Source organism: Saccopteryx leptura, chromosome 8 (genome assembly GCF_036850995.1).
Source record: "Saccopteryx leptura isolate mSacLep1 chromosome 8, mSacLep1_pri_phased_curated, whole genome shotgun sequence".
Taxonomy (NCBI): domain Eukaryota; kingdom Metazoa; phylum Chordata; class Mammalia; order Chiroptera; family Emballonuridae; genus Saccopteryx; species Saccopteryx leptura.
In genome coordinates this window covers 74,411,456-74,427,253 of record NC_089510.1, presented here as the reverse complement: position 1 = coordinate 74,427,253, position 15,798 = coordinate 74,411,456, and the positions used below count along the sequence as shown (strand labels likewise).

The following is a 15,798-nucleotide window of genomic DNA, read 5'->3' as shown; positions in this document are numbered from 1 at the left end:
GGCCTCCAGCTAAGATGGGGCTTTGAGGCACTCCTGGCCTGTTTCTAGAAAGAAATTCTGTTAAGAGAGCCTCCCTGTTAAAAGAGGATGAAAAGAAACTAGAACACCTCTCACAGCTTTTATACAGACTGCTTAATTTCTTGCCAAAGGAGGAAATTAATAATGAAGATGGAGAGAAAGGAGGCAATGTAGAGCCAAAAGATTGCCAGAACCATTCTCTCCCTGTGGCTTAATTCTTACAGATAAAGACTTTGGATAGGTTCTTTCTCCTTAACAAATGTGACTGTAAACAAACCACTTAAACAATTTGAGGTTCATTTTTTTTTTCCTTTGTAAACAGATAGGTTTGTAGTCAGTGGGTTATTTCAAAGAAATATTTTTATAATTTCTTACACAAGACAATTTCTCAAAAAGCAGAGAAAATTGTTTCATTTACATGTATATTGTATTATATTGTATTGTATTGTGTTTAATAACATACCCTTATACAAAGGTAATAGATTTCATTTATTCACCTGTAATTGAATAAACCTGGAACACATTTATGGTGAGGAAGTATTAGAGATAAGATTCCCTCCAAAGAGATAGGCCTCATGGAGGAATGAGGCAGGAGAGAGGAGACCCAGTGTATGCAACTGGTTTGAAACCTGTGGTGGGGTCTTCCCTTTCTCTATGGTCGATCTTTGGGTGACGTCATCTACACCCATGAACGGGATATCCATTCATAGGTTTCAGATGTTCAAATCTCCATCTCTTGTTCAGTTCTCTCTCCTGAGTTCTAGATCTATGTACTTAACAGTCTATTGGACATCTCCACAGAGAAATTCCACAGTTTCCTCAAATACAGGGTGGAGCAAAAATAGGTTTACAGTTTGAGTATGCAAAACACAGTTTATGCTTATATTATTATTTATTAATATTGTATTATTTTCCATACAAAGAACTGTCAATGTACTTTTGCCCCACCCTGTCCAGCCGGTTCAAACTGCACTCAATAGTTTCCTCCTGACTTCTTCCCTCCTTGTCCTCTTGTGTTCTCATCATACAGTCTGGCACATTCTGTGTCTTCCGTGCTGGTATACACCTGTCTACTCAGTCTACAAGTCCTGTTTTAATTTTTTCTGAATTTGTCTCTTTTTAACTATCCCCTCTGTCATTACCTTAGATGTCTGTATTGGTCTCTTTACTCCTCTTTCTTTTTTCCCCCCCTTCTTTTTCTATACATCCACCAGAGAAAAGTTTTTTTTTTAATTGATGAGAACAGATTCTACACTTGATTTTAGCCAAAAGGTCGAGAAGTAATGAGAAAAGTTTTTAAAAAGCAGAATCTGTTGCTGTCATTTGTATGTGTAAGACCCTCATCCTGCCTTCCCCCAAACTCATGAGCACGGCATCCAAGAACTCCCATTATCTTAATCTTCCTTCTTATCTCTGCACCTCACATTCTGAAACCTAGTGACTCTCAGACTTATTTCTCATTTACTTTAATGATATTACAATACTTGTATTTGCTTGAAAAGACATTTTTGTGTGTGTTTGTCAGTTCAGTCTGTGCGTGAATCCTCTTCACTTCTGCATCTGTCCCTTCTTCCCCACCTATTTCTGATCCATATTTTTTTCATCTGGAAAATTCCTACTCATCCCTCAAGGCCCTGCTCACATATACCTCCTATAAGACACTTTCTACAGCCCTCTGGCTGGGTCAGGGTTTCTATGAAGGTGCTCTCACAGGAAACAATCTGGGTTTCCCTTTATTACAACATGTAGAGGGTACCTCAGTGGATGCCTGAAGCTGTGGTGGTACCAAACCTCACACGTACTTTTTTTCTATATATGTATACCTGTGATAAAGTTTAATTTTAAAATTAAGCAATTTTACTGATAAAAGATTTGTTCATACCATAATAGATCTTAGCAACTTCAGCATATGATATTTTTCTTTCCTTATTTCATAGAGAGCTTTCACTTTTCACTTAAAAGAAGAACTTAATGGAGTCTCTTTGACATGTCCAAATTGCCAACATCACTACTCTGGTGCTTCGGGGCCATTATTAAGTGAAACACAAGTTACTTGAACATAAGCACTACAATACCACAACAATCAATCCGATAACTGAGCCAGCTTCTAAGTGACTAATGGACAGGTAGCAGATACAGTGTGGCGAACTGGACCCAGGAAAGATTCACACCCTGGGCAGGATGGAGTTGGACAGCTTGAGACTTCATCATACTACTCAGACTGGCATGCCATTTAAAATTTATGAATTGTTTATTTCTGGAATTTTCCACTTAACATTTTCAGACAGTGGTTGGCCACGGGTAATTGAAATTTCAGAAAGCGAAACTGCATATGGGGGCTACTACAGTGCATATTTTATTTTAATCATTTTCCTTATCTCCCCAGTAGAGTGTAAACTAAGAGAGAATGTAAATTTAACTAAGGTATTACTTATCTTTGTATTCCTAGCACATAGTTTGGAACATAGTAGGTATTCAGAGGAATGTGTACTGAACAAATGAATAAATTAATTCATGACCAACATGTACACATCGCAGTGCTAAGTGATTTCATGTATATATCCCCCTTAATGTTCACAACCTTATGATAAGTTACTAATATGCTAATTTTATTTCTATTTGTGCACACACACATGTATACACATACACACCAGTCAGTTATAGCCTGAAGAAGTACATGTTCCTTTTGGCTTTCTAAAATACCTGGCACCTTTAGTTTTTCTGAGAAAGGAGAGCTTAGTTTGCATGGTTCCATGAACCGGGGTTAAGCTCTCCTTTCTCAAGAAAATGTATTGGGAATAAAACACTGGCTTTGAAGTTAATTAGAGCTGGCCTCAAATTCTAGCTCTTCTTCATACTAACTGAGATGTTGGGCAAGATATTTAAATTTGAAAACCTGGTTTCTTATTCACTTATTTTGAAAAGTTGGGATGAATTAAAGATTTAATATATGTAAATCATGTAGCACAGTCCTGGACATCATAAGCCACCCATAAATAATAGCTGTTATTATATTGAATGGGTCCATACTTATTATATGTTACCATTCTGTCTGGTTGTTTCTGGACCTTGTGTTAAAGTTCTCTCTCTGTCCTTCTCTCTCTTTTTCTCTTCTTCAATCTCCCTCTCTCTTTTTCTCCCTCTAGACTGAATTATCCTAGAAAACAATATTCATGTCTGACTTTTACTTGTAACTCCAGTGCCTAGTATGGTGCCTGCCATCTGTAAAGAACTCTCAATACATGTGGGTTGAATAAATGAATGAATGAATCCACATTGGTTATGCAAAGTTGAGCTCCCAACTGTTACATAATCCAAGAAAAAATAAAATGTGTCCTGCCCAGTTTTCTACACTGAATTAATCTTTTCTACTCTTTTGCCTATAGGTTTAATGACAACTGTGGAAACTTCCTTATTTATCAAGTTCAAGGGCAAGCAGCAACAGACACTAGCTATCCCCTCACCTAAATCTAAGGATGATGTTTCGGAGCCTCGAAGAGGCTGGCTTCTTGGTTCCGCATCCGCACCGATGAGATCAGCTCCATCAGCCTTCTTCTTGAGGGATGAGGTTTTCGATGAGGCCTCCAACTTCCTGGCTTTGGTTTGGGCTTGCGAGACAGGTTCACTCAGGTCAAGGAGATCTAAGCCTGTGGTCAATACTATTAGAGATGAAAGAGGTTAAGATAAACTCACTCAATGCTCTGAATTTGTGTTTGCAGTGTAGGTTAGAAGCACCAAATTAAGTTAGCTCACCAGTGATTTATAAAGATAGTTTGTATTTACACGGGGAGGTTTGGTACCTGCTCTTTTGTTGCATGGCACAAAACTGCAAAGCAGGATTTAGATCAGCCTCACCAGTGATGAAAGTTTGAATGAAATTAAGGTGATAACATTGAATCTGAGTTCAGGTACTATTTACTTTCTTGCTTTGCTTTATTCATAGAGAGGTTTATTTTAGAGCACAGTTTTGCAAACAAGAGTCAATCTATCATTTTCAAAGATGTGCTTGTGAAACAGTACGAGGATGATTTGGTAAAGTTTCTGAATGTCTTTGTGTTTTAATTTCAAACTATTAAACTAGTATAAAGAAATATTGTTAATTCTCTTTTATTTAATTAAGCATGCTTGTTCAATCAGAAAATGTCTTGCTGTTTGGACTCAACTGGAGAGATGTTTTATAATCCATAGTTGATAAATAGGTACATATGTTAATGTATTTGCTGTTTAATATGCAAATTTAAATTTCAATGTAACAAATCATAAAACAGTTAGACTTTTACTTCCTAGCAGGTTGATTACATGGTATTAAATACTGTAATGTAGGTAGAAATAATAATTTGCTCAAATGCAAACTTGGCAAATGGAAATTTAAAAGGCAAGCTTTGAAACTCTTCATTCTTCTTGCTCTTACAGTGTAAGTACCCAGTGTTTGACTAGCTCACTGTGAGAACTGTGAATTTCTGGTGAGAGCAAGTGCCATCAGCACTCCCTCCCCACCAGCCTTTACAGCGGAGAGGCTGGCTCTGAGCTGGCCTTGTGGCTTCTTGGCTCAGGATCTCTCACCGAGCTAGCTTAGAAAACCCACCAAAGTGCCAATAGAACTCCTTGTGTTAACCCTTCTTGGCGCCACCACTGCTTCTTTCTGATCTCTGCTTTTCCTCTTGGTAGGGAATGGATTTTTTGTTGCTGTCTCAGCTCGCCTCCACCTGATTCCCCTTGCACTCAGGGCAGGGGCAGGCTCAACTGAGCTCACAGCCAGGATTTCCGCATTGTCCTCACGAGCTAGGCATCCCCATGGGATCCTTAAGACAGTGTGTCGGGCTTTACTCTTCCTGATCTTGTCTTCTGGTTTCAATAATAAATCACAGGGGTTGTAATGTTGATGGTGAAGTGGAAAGACTTGGCTATTCTATGGCTTAGCTGTGTGACTTGGAGTAAGTTTCTTGGCCTCTCTGAAAAATATGGAATGAATAGTCTTTTAGGTATGATACAGAGATTACATTTTCTGATTTGTAAATTGAATGTATGCAATGCCAAGTATAGAATGGGTACTCAATAAATGTCATTTCCATTTTTGGTGGTCAATTTGTGATGTTTCTTTTAGTTCTTTTTCTTTTTAGTTGATCTTCTATTTTTCCTGATTCTTTTTATTTCAGGCAAGAGTCAGCTCCAGAAAGGAAAAACCACCGGGGATAAAATGGAGGATGAGACAAAGATATTGAATCTACAGAAGACGCTGTAAAGTACATTTATCATAGCATGGCCTGAAAGTGTCAGCTGACCTCATTCGAGTCTTCCTGAGGAGATGGAAGCCCCTTTCCGATGCTCAGATGCTCTGAGACCCTAGGAGTGCTTTGTGGCTAACAAGGACGTGAGTAGGGGCAGAGGGAGAGGTGGTTTTCAGAGCTAAGCCGCCTGGCTTGATGTCTATGATGTAAGTGTGGCACGCAGCCAAGGGAGGTGAGGACGCCACACATTTCATATCCTTTGAATGTATAAATAAAAATAGCCAGGCCCCTGTAATATCAGCAGGAATTTTAGACCCACCATGATTTCCTTATAATAGAAGGAAAGAAGTAGAAAACAGTCTCTGGAATGCCAAATATGACTTTTTACTAATCGTAGAAACAATTAGGAATTAGTCACTTGCTCCCACACTCCTTTTAGAAGCAAATTATACAGGACTCGTCTACTTTGTCTATAGTTAGTATGTTTGTAATAAATAATAACAGGTGAATATTAATTTAATTCTATGTCTGCTTTTCACCATGCAGAATAAATGAGTTTGTTAAGAAGTGAATTGTGGATTCAAACTTGGCTCAGCTAACACTCTTTTCCCCTCCAAACTGTCCTCAGCACTTCCTGTGTTTGTTCTGAGCTCCCTGTTCCTTTGTTCTTTCCCCAGGAATGTGAAACAAATGCTTGGCACATGCTAACGGACTTATTTGTTACCTAGTTGATGAAGGGGGTGGCTTGAAGTTTGTATAGAAAGTTTTGCAACTTAGAGAATCCCTGGAGACCGTGATTTCACAAGCATAGAAGGCTGGGTGCAGCCTTTCACTTTTGGGAGACAAATCACATTTCAGTGTGTGTGTGTGTGTGTGTGTGTGTGTGTGTGTGTACTTAAGACTTAAAAAAATAAAGTGTCTCACATTTCCACATGGTACATTCAAAGAGCATATCATGGTCCAGAAAGGGGTGTCTGCTCTGCTGGCTTTCTTACCTCAATTTAAAAGATTCTCTTAGACATATGAAGGTTTGGGTTCCAGAATCTGTGTGTTTAAATTAGAACAACCACCTCTTGTCATGGATGTGAAAATGTATATGTGCAAGTGTAGTATGGGTGTGTGTGTATGGGGGCAGGCTTGCTGGGGTATGCTGTTGGCTTTGGAGATGGATGAAGGGACCACAACAAAGGAATTCTAGAAGTTTGGAAAAGGCGAAGAAATAAATTCTTCTTTAGAGCCTTCAGGATGAATTTAGCTCTGCCGCCGTTTTGATTTTAAGCCTGCTCACTTCCAAGGAAGTGTAGGATAATAAATCAGTGTTGTTTGGAGCTCTTCCATCTGTGGTAATTTGTTACAGCAGCAACAGGGAACTCATACACCTGGTAGGATGTTGGCCCTAAGGGACTCAAACACAGGCTCTGTCACTCCCAAGTCTATAGGCTTCACCACTCCTCTCTAAACTTAATCTGAATCTGGAGGCAATGTGCTGATTCTACTGATGTGGCTTTTTTGATTATTTTTTGTTTAGCTCCCAATTATTTGGTAGGTTGGGTAAGTCTGAGGCATAATTTAAATAGTTGGAAATTTCAGGAACTTTTTTTTTTTTTTTGCTAACCTAATTTCATTGGGTGAAATTTCCTTAAGATAGAAGACATAAGTGTTTCTATCTATTTCAAGGACACCTGATTGAGGATCACACCCTGTTGCACTGGACGGCTCCCTCAGGGTACTGCAGATGTTTATGAATACTAGATTACTTGGGCACTGGGAGGTCAGTTGATTAAAACAGAATAAAGTAGCCCCCCTAATGAAGGCCTGATTTGATACTTAGTAAACACATGCTATTAACACCACTACAGTATAATGAGCCCCAGGTTTTTAGAGGATTTCTCTTAAGGAATAATTATACAGGGAGTGGTGAGAGAGGACAACCCGTGGAACACACTTGACTGGCGCAGCCACAGAATGTGCCCAGGGAGCTGATCAAGTCTCTGTCCTGTTTGTGAGACACCCTGGCATTCCAGAAAACATGACATTCTTTAATATAGTGGCTACAAAGCAAAGTCCTTGCAGGAAGCATTTTGCCAATGATGTGAAATAGATTAATTAGACTTAAGTAATTCAATTAACTTTTGCCTTTTTATTGGAATATGTAAGTAATTATAGCTGCTTCCCGAATTTCGTAGCTTTCTCTAGAGGCATGCCATTTGGTTCATGACTACTTGAGCTTCATAAATATATATTTTGCAAATGTTACACACTAATGTTGCAATTAAGATGTTTTATTTAATTAGGTGGCTGTGATGGAATTGTGAACTTTGTTAAGAGTACCTTTTCCCTAATATATATGAATCTTTTACTTATTTATTTAAAAATGTTTATCATTTTAAAAATATTTTTTAAGACTTTATTTATTTATTTTAGAGAGGGAGAAAGCAGGGGGAAGGAAAGAAAGCATCAACTTCCATATGTGCCTTGACAAGGCAAGCCTGGGGTTTCATATTGGTGATCTCAGTGTTCCAGGTCGACGCTTTATCTATTGCGCCACCACAGGTCAGACCATAAGAATCTTTTTTATTTATTTTTTATTTTTTATTTTTCTGAAGTGAGAAACAGGGAGGCAGTTAGAAAGACTCCTGTGTGCGCCCAACCGGGATCCACCCAGCATGCCCACCAGGGGCGATGCTCTGCCCAACTGGGGCACTACTCTGCTGCAACCGGAGCAATTCTAGTGCCTGGGGCAGAGGCCATGGAGCCATCCTCAGTGCCTGGGCCAACTTTGCTCCAGTGGAGCCTCGGCTGTGGGAGGGGAAGAGAGAGATAGAGAGGAAGGAGAGGGGGAGGGGTGGAGAAGCAGATGGGTGTCTCTCCTGTGTGCCCTGACTGGGAATCGAACCCAGGACTTCCACATGCTAGGCCGATGCTCTACTTTTGAGCCAACTGGTCAGGGCCTGAGATTATTATTTTTTTAAACCATGAAAACTCTTTCTTATATAGTAACTGTCTACCTAATGACTTAAGTTTATGAATACAATTCTTCTAGATTATATAGACTGATAAAGCAAAACAGAAACCCTATTTTTCTTGTGTTTTAGAAAAGAGTCTTTCCTATACATAGACATATAGTAGATATTTTGGGAGAATACAGACAACGAGTTATTATTGCAAGTTTTATAGTAGTTATTTGTCCTATAATATAATCACTAACTTAAAACATCTATTGTCTAGTTACTTTCAGAGCATTTGATATATACATCTGTGTATAATATATATTCATTTGCCACATTTAATCAAGGATATTAGCAATGATCTTGGCCTACTTAACATCTATGGACACAGTTTGAGAAGGTCAAAGAATTAGCTATCTATCTAGATTATAGATGATTTACAGATAATTTAAGATTTTTTTTTGTTTTGTTTTGTTTACAGAGACAGAGAGAGAATCAGAGAGAGGGACAGATAGAGACAGACAGGCAGGAACAAAGAGAGATGAGAAGCATCAATCATTGGTTTTTTGTTGCGACACTTTAGTTGTTCATTGATTGCTTTCTCATATGTGCCTTGACTGTGGGTCTTCAGCAGACCGAGTAACCCCTTGCTCAAGCCAGCGATCTTGGGTCCAAGTTGGCGAGCTTTGCTCAAACCAGATGAGCCCGCACTCAAACTGGTGACCTCAGGGTCTCGAACCTGGGTCCTCCGCATCCCAGTCTGACGCTCTATCCACCGCACCACCAACTGGTCAGGCTAATTTAAGGATATTAATAGCAAAGAAGAATCTTTATTTGATCAGCTTGAAGTTATCATCAACGGATGACAAAAAGTTAATTCTAGTGTAAAAAAACAAGGAAAAAGTAAAAAAGATAATTGAAATATTAAAAAAAAATTATAATTTAGAACTCCTATGAATCAGAAGATAAATTTTATTTTTAGAGTTAGTAGAGAAAAAAAACTCATTATTTAACTGAACTTTGGAAGAGAAATATTTTTTATATTGTTTACTTTGTGTTAATTTATATAAGAACTATAGTTCTTAAACACTAATCAGCCTGACCAGGCAGTGGTGCAGTGGATAGAGCAGGGGTCCCCAAACTTTTTACACAGGGGGTCAGTTCACTGTCCCTCAGACCGTTGGAGGGCCGGACTATAAAAAATACTATGAACAAATTCCTATGCACACTGCACATATCTTATTTTAAAGTAAAAAAACAAAACAGGAACAAATACAATATTTAAAATAAAGACCAAGTAAATTTAAATCAACAAACTGACCAGTATTTCAATGGGAACTATGCTCCTCTCACTGACCACCAATGAAAGAGATGCCCCTTCCGGAAGTGCAGCGGGGGCCAGATAAATGGCCTCAGGGGGCCGCATGCGGCCCACGGGCTGTAGTTTGGGGACCTCTGGGATAGAGCGTCGGACTGCGATGCCAAGGACCCAGGTTCAAGACCCCAAGGTTGCCAGCTTGAGCGCGAGCTCATCTGGTTTGAGCAAAAGCTCACCAGCTTGGACCCAAGGTTGATGGCTCGAGCATGGGATATTTGGTCTGCTGAAGGCCTGTGGTCAATGCACATAGGAGAAAGCAATCAATGAACAACTAAGGTGTTGCAATGCGCAACAAAAAACTAATGATTGGTGCTTCTCATCTCTCCGTTCCTGTCTGTCCTTATCTATCTCTCTCTCTGTCTCTGTAAAAAAACAAAAACAAAACAAAAAAATAAACACTAATCAAGGTGGTGGCACACTGACTTTAATTTTTCACTGGGAGACACAGGCCCAATATAAATGCTTGTCATCTAATATAAAGTTCTTTAAATTTCAGCTTGATTGACTTGGTACAAACTTGAAGCAGGATTTCTTCTGCGTTTGACTCCAAAATGTTTACTATCCATGTTAAGTGTCAAGACATATATAAATAATGCCTGGATGTCATAGGCAATATTTAATGACTGTCCTGATTTCTCAATGTAATTTCATACTATTCTATAAAATGACAATGTTCCATTGTAAAATTACTATTTCTAGTAAAAATGTAGACAGAAAATGAGAACTCTATCGCTTGCTTAGAAATTTTAACTATAAAATTATTGGCACAAATGAGAATTCTCTCCAAGGTATTTATTTGAATGTTAAAATGTTTTGTTTTTTTTTGTTTAAAGATGTGTAATAATGTTGCATATTGAGGTGGATTTTGTAATGGTTTTGGAGAGGGGAGCTCCAGTTTCATAGATAAGGAGAATGAATCTGATCTGATAGCATAAAGATGTACTTCATTGCCTGTCTAAAACGTTACGAGCACGATTTTATTTGCTTGATTAGTCTACATGATAGTTGAGTTTAGGAAATGATTGTTTTGGTGTGATATCAGAGAGTTAATGCATTTGAAAAGGAAAGTACTGAGTATACCATTTTTCAACTGATAGTTAATAGTACAGTAATAGTAATACCTGTTAGAGCTCACATGGTGTTGAGTATGTACTTGAATAGATTGCTTCATTTAGTCTTCCCAAGTAACCTGTGAGATCTAGATGTATTATTAGATAGATGAGGAAACAGACCTAGTTAAACAGCTTTTTAAAATATTTTTCTGAAGTTGGAAACGGGGAGGCAGTCAGACAGACTCCCGCATGCACCCGACCGGGATCCACCCGGCATGCCCACCAGGGGGCGATGCTCTGCTCATCTGAGGCGTTGCTCTGTTGTGACCAGAGCCATTCTAGCACCTGAGGCAGAGGCCATGGAGCCATCCTCAGCGCCTGGGCCAACTTTGCTCCAATGGAGCCTTGGCTGTGGGAGGGGAAGGAGAGGGGGAGGGGTGGAGAAGCAGATGGGCGCTTCTCCTATGTGCCCTGGCTGGGAATCGAACCCGGGACTCCTGCACGCCAGGCCGATGCTCTACCACTGAGCCATCCAGCCAGAGCTTAGTTAAACACCTTTTACTAGGACATAGAGTTGCAAAGTGGCAGAGCTGAAGTTTGAAACCATGAACTTCGACCCCAGAGGCTGTAGATTACATTCTTACATAAAATGCCTCCATCTTGTGTGGTTACTCTTGTTGTTGTGATTTATAGCATTTTTTAAAAACACACCAGGCAATAGCAAGCTGAGGACATGACGGGGAAATGGAACGAATTTAACAGGGCGATATATGATTTCAGCCCCTTTCTTCATTAAATTCTCTCTTACAATCCAACATAACCTTTGTTCTCTGATTCAGAATGCGCTTTTCCGTTCTTATTTGAATAACACGCCTTTGAATGTTGACTGAATGAAATCAAAGCAGAAAGGCTATCTCTGATATAAAAGGTGAAAATTAGCTTTTGAGTCAAATCTCATGTTGCTCCCTCAGGGTGGGCCCTGTGTAGGTGACTTAGTTTTAGTATCAGCGAGAGCTGGGAGGTGCAGAGGGTACCTGAGCAGGTGTCATTCATACCTGTGGCATCCTCCGTTCCTCACTGGATGAACACTTATTAGTGCCCATTAGATGACTGTTTACTGTTTGAGTATGCTTAATTTCAGAAGGGTGTTCAAATAAATTGTTGTAAGAGGGAACAAGTAACATATTTACATGAAAATAAAATTGGTTCTATAATATCCCAAGTCTCTAGGACATTTAATTGTTATTTCAATCTACTCAAAGGGGCTACCTATGTTTTTATTTTATTTGACTTCTGTCATACAAAGTATTTCCAGCTAGAACTTGAAAAAACCTACTCTAAAATAGATGTTTTTGTTTTAAAGATTTCTTAATGTGATGTGACTTGAGATGAGCTGTAAATATAAAAATAGGCACAGAAAAGTGATTCATTGCTATTAGCGGCATGCCAATGTTCAGCAAACTTGGTTGTGTAATACACACCGCCCTTCCTTACAGTGTAATGAAATGTGATTTATTGGGTTATGATGAATAGTATACGTTCTAAAGTGAAAGTTGGTTGCAAACATTATTCTCCACTTAAAAGGCATCGTGGAAAGAAAATGTGCATTTGACTATAGTGAAAATTAACTCTACTCGAGGATCAGTTAAAAGTGAAAGAATTACCAGCTGTGTTGGATGTTACTGGCCTTGCTATTGCCTCCGATTTGGTTTCACAGAGAAAGTCATCGATGGAGGGACTCAGGAGGGGTCTGCTTTCTTGCTGTTCATTCACCAGCTAGGAACAAATAAACACAGGTGTCAAAGGGAGTGTTCGACAGCAGAATCAGACGCGTTAAAATGCAGCCTTGCAACAAAAGGAGAATAGCAAGCTTACCAAAAAAAATATAAATAAACCAATAAATAATGGGGTAGGGGCAAGAAAAAAAATACCAAAGGATGGGGAATGAGCCTTTTAGCACTGTTAACCTTTTTGATGCAGCCAACTTCAATTTTTAAAGCTCAAGCCTTTTTTCCTTCTCTTAGAACAGTTTTAGAATTATTCTCTAATTTCAATATGTGGAAAATGATACCTATTGAATCACTGTTCCTAAGGGCCAATTCCACTCCACGTGGACATTAAGTTCCTACTGAGACCTGGAACATTGGTTTTAGACTTTGAGGTGACACATTCTGGTTAAGACCAGGCAGTCCGTGTTTTGTGGTCAACAGCACACACACAGATCTGTGTGTGGGGATAAACACTCCGTTCTCCCTCTCTTAAAAAGCCTCTCAAGTCACCTACTGGCACAAGACCTTCCCTACATTTCCTTGGAATTCTTTTGTAGAATGTAACAAATATTCTTTTGAAAGAGTACAAAATATTGTTATATTAACTGTCATATTAACTACATATCCAGGAGATAAGTTTATGAAAATCTATATGTAAAGCAGATTTCTGTAAATTCAATTATATTTTCCCACTGGCTTGTTCTCTAATTTCAGAAACAGTTCAGTTTGAATTTTAGGAGGTCTCTGTTCATCAGTGGCAGGCATCTATCTATCGTCCGGTATTCTGCACCTCTTGAACCCAGAGTTTCTTAAGTTTCTGTGGTTAAGGGAAAAATACATACTGTGATACAACTGTCTTAGTTTTTTATGAAATTTTAAATGGAACTTTCTTAAAATGGGCATAACCATTTAGTTTTCTATGTAGTATTAAAAAGAAAAAAAAGGGTGTGCCTAAAAAAAAAATTTCTAGATTTTAAAAATACTTATTTGCAAGGCTGTATTTTAAGAGACACAGAAAATAACAAATGAGGTGCTTTCTGGAGTACTACCAAATCAAAATATTTTATGTAACTCTACTCACTTTAATTTCATTATTTCTTTAACACAGCATCAGTGGTATTATAACAAAGCTTATGGAAGATGGCAAGAGAATTACAAATAATGGTAAGTATGGGAAGAAAAAATGCAATGCTATTTCTACTGAAGGAAGAATATGGAAACATTTAGTGATTATTTGGACACTGAAAACCAAGAGGCACAGTGGTACTTTTTCATGTTCATCCTATGATTTAAACATTGATAAATCTCAGATCTTCACTAGAGTTTAGGGTGTTGACATAGAGCTGGCAATTCGATTTTCATACATATTTATATGTGAACATTGTGAAGAGGCGAATCTTGAGAACGCCCCTTTTAGCATCAAGTTACAGTGATAGATATTTCTTGAATTTTTATAAGGTTAGTGTTGCTATGCATAAAAACTCACAGATTTTTCTAGGAATTAAATTATCCAAGATCTGTTTTGGTCTTAATTTTTCTTTGGGGGGGGAGGGTGCTCCTTTAATTTATGTGTGAAACTCTGAGTATCTTTGAATTTTGTTTTCTGAATTTGAACAATGTTGCATATACAATCTTATTTATAATGAATACATATTTATTTTTAATATTGAAGGGCTGTGAGACTTTTATGTTTCTGGAATGAAATATACTTGAATTTTGTAAATACTATGGTTTATTTGAGTTAAGGAGTGATTTAAATATTTATGGCATAAGAGTCAATTTTATTATCTGGAAATGTAGTTGAAAGAACTATATAGAATACAATACAATATACTAGAAAATGAAGAGATGTTTAAACATCAGTGATTCTGTGAGCTTTTCTGGGAGGCCACAAAACTCTCCATATACTTTTCCTGACAACATGTTGAGTTTTGTAGGATGTGTATTTCATTTATAGTTTGTTCATGTAAAAACTTCGTTATGCAAGAGTATCCAAAGGACTCGTACATTAATATATATTTCTTGGTAGAACTAGCTCTTTTAACCATACGTACTGAGAGTAATGAAGCCATCTAGTGTTATATCACCAGAGTGATGTGCACCCTGACTTTGCAACAATGCTTAGTTCCAGGTTATATCATTCTCATGAAAAATGAGACCTTGATTCTGATGTGCTATAAACATTTGTGGAGGATGAAGGTCACCACCAAATATGGCACCTCACTATACTCCCAGAATTTAGTGAAATAGGTTTGCATTTACCAAGCAGTACGTTCTGATTACTTGGTCTCTGGGTTCTAGGTCTCATAGACCTGTTGGCTAAAGTGTATAAGGTACAAAGAGTAAATATAAACAATACAACTGCAATGTTAAAAGTTATATATATATATATGTTAAAAGTTATACATATATATATGTATGTGCAATGTCTTAACTATCTCTTTGATAGCCATTATTTCTCTAAAAAAGTGTGATAACATTGATAGATAACTAAGAATAGTTTAGTTATTCTCTTAGTCATGATTTTAAGATTGATTATTATATAAAAGTAAGTATAAATTATAGTCTACAAATGTTCCCATATACTTTTTATTTATTTATTTGAGATATAATTAGATTCCCAGGTAGAATAGGCATAAATTATTTCTAGTTTTAGAAAGCCTGGGTGTTAGATTTCTGTACATACTTTTGGTTGTAAGCACTGAAAAATGACAGTCTAAATTTGATAAAAGAATTCTGGAAAGTAAGACCTTTGTCCACATAAACATCTAAATGGAAAAAACAAAGGAAAAAGCACAATAAATCGAGGCCTATCCTTTTAGACAAGCCTGTCCTTTTATCAAAGGTAATGAGTTTTTTTTTGAGGGGGGAGTCTCTCTTCTTTTTCACACTTCAGACTTATTTTCTGGAGAAAGCACCTCTGTCATTCTCGGATTTTCTCAACCAAAGAGGACGTTGTTCAGGGAGATCCCAGGGACCCCAGGACTACAGCATGGCTTCTGCAGTCTTTAATCCTCTGCCTCCTGAGGTCTGTGTCTCTTGCACACCTACTGCCTTGTTTCTGACTACATTTCATATCAGGACTGATAGAGGTGTTATGTCTGCCCAAATCCCATTAGTTGAGCTGTTCCTGTGGCTTTCTTCCATAGATACAAATCAGAGGAAATAAACTAGTTTCTGAGTCAGTGGTTTTTAAGTTGAAGCGGTTTAGCTTTTGGTGGGAATGGGGAACAGTGGCAGCGCTCAAAGGGGAAGATAAAGGGCCAGATTTCAGATAGTGTGGAAAGGTAATCTGGGGACTGAAAGTTATTTGGTTTTGGTTGAGATGTAGAAGATCAAAGAGGAGATACTATAAAGCTTTTTTTTTAATAAGCTCTGAGGTCAGAGGCTATGGCTGACTCATAT

General features: G+C 38.0%; 1 protein-coding gene across 9 annotated transcripts in view; it reads right to left on the bottom strand.

The window, feature by feature from the left end:
• PEX5L (peroxisomal biogenesis factor 5 like) overlaps positions 1–15,798 on the bottom strand; it is a 270,558-nt gene that overhangs the window by 103,884 nt on the left and 150,876 nt on the right. For all 9 annotated transcript variants that reach the window (XM_066347076.1, XM_066347077.1, XM_066347079.1 and 6 more), the window contains 2 exons: positions 12,289–12,400; positions 3,483–3,677 (listed from right to left, as the gene is read on the bottom strand). In XM_066347076.1, coding sequence (XP_066203173.1) covers positions 3,483–3,677; positions 12,289–12,400 — 307 coding nt within the window. The remainder of the gene's footprint in view (positions 1–3,482; positions 3,678–12,288; positions 12,401–15,798) is intronic.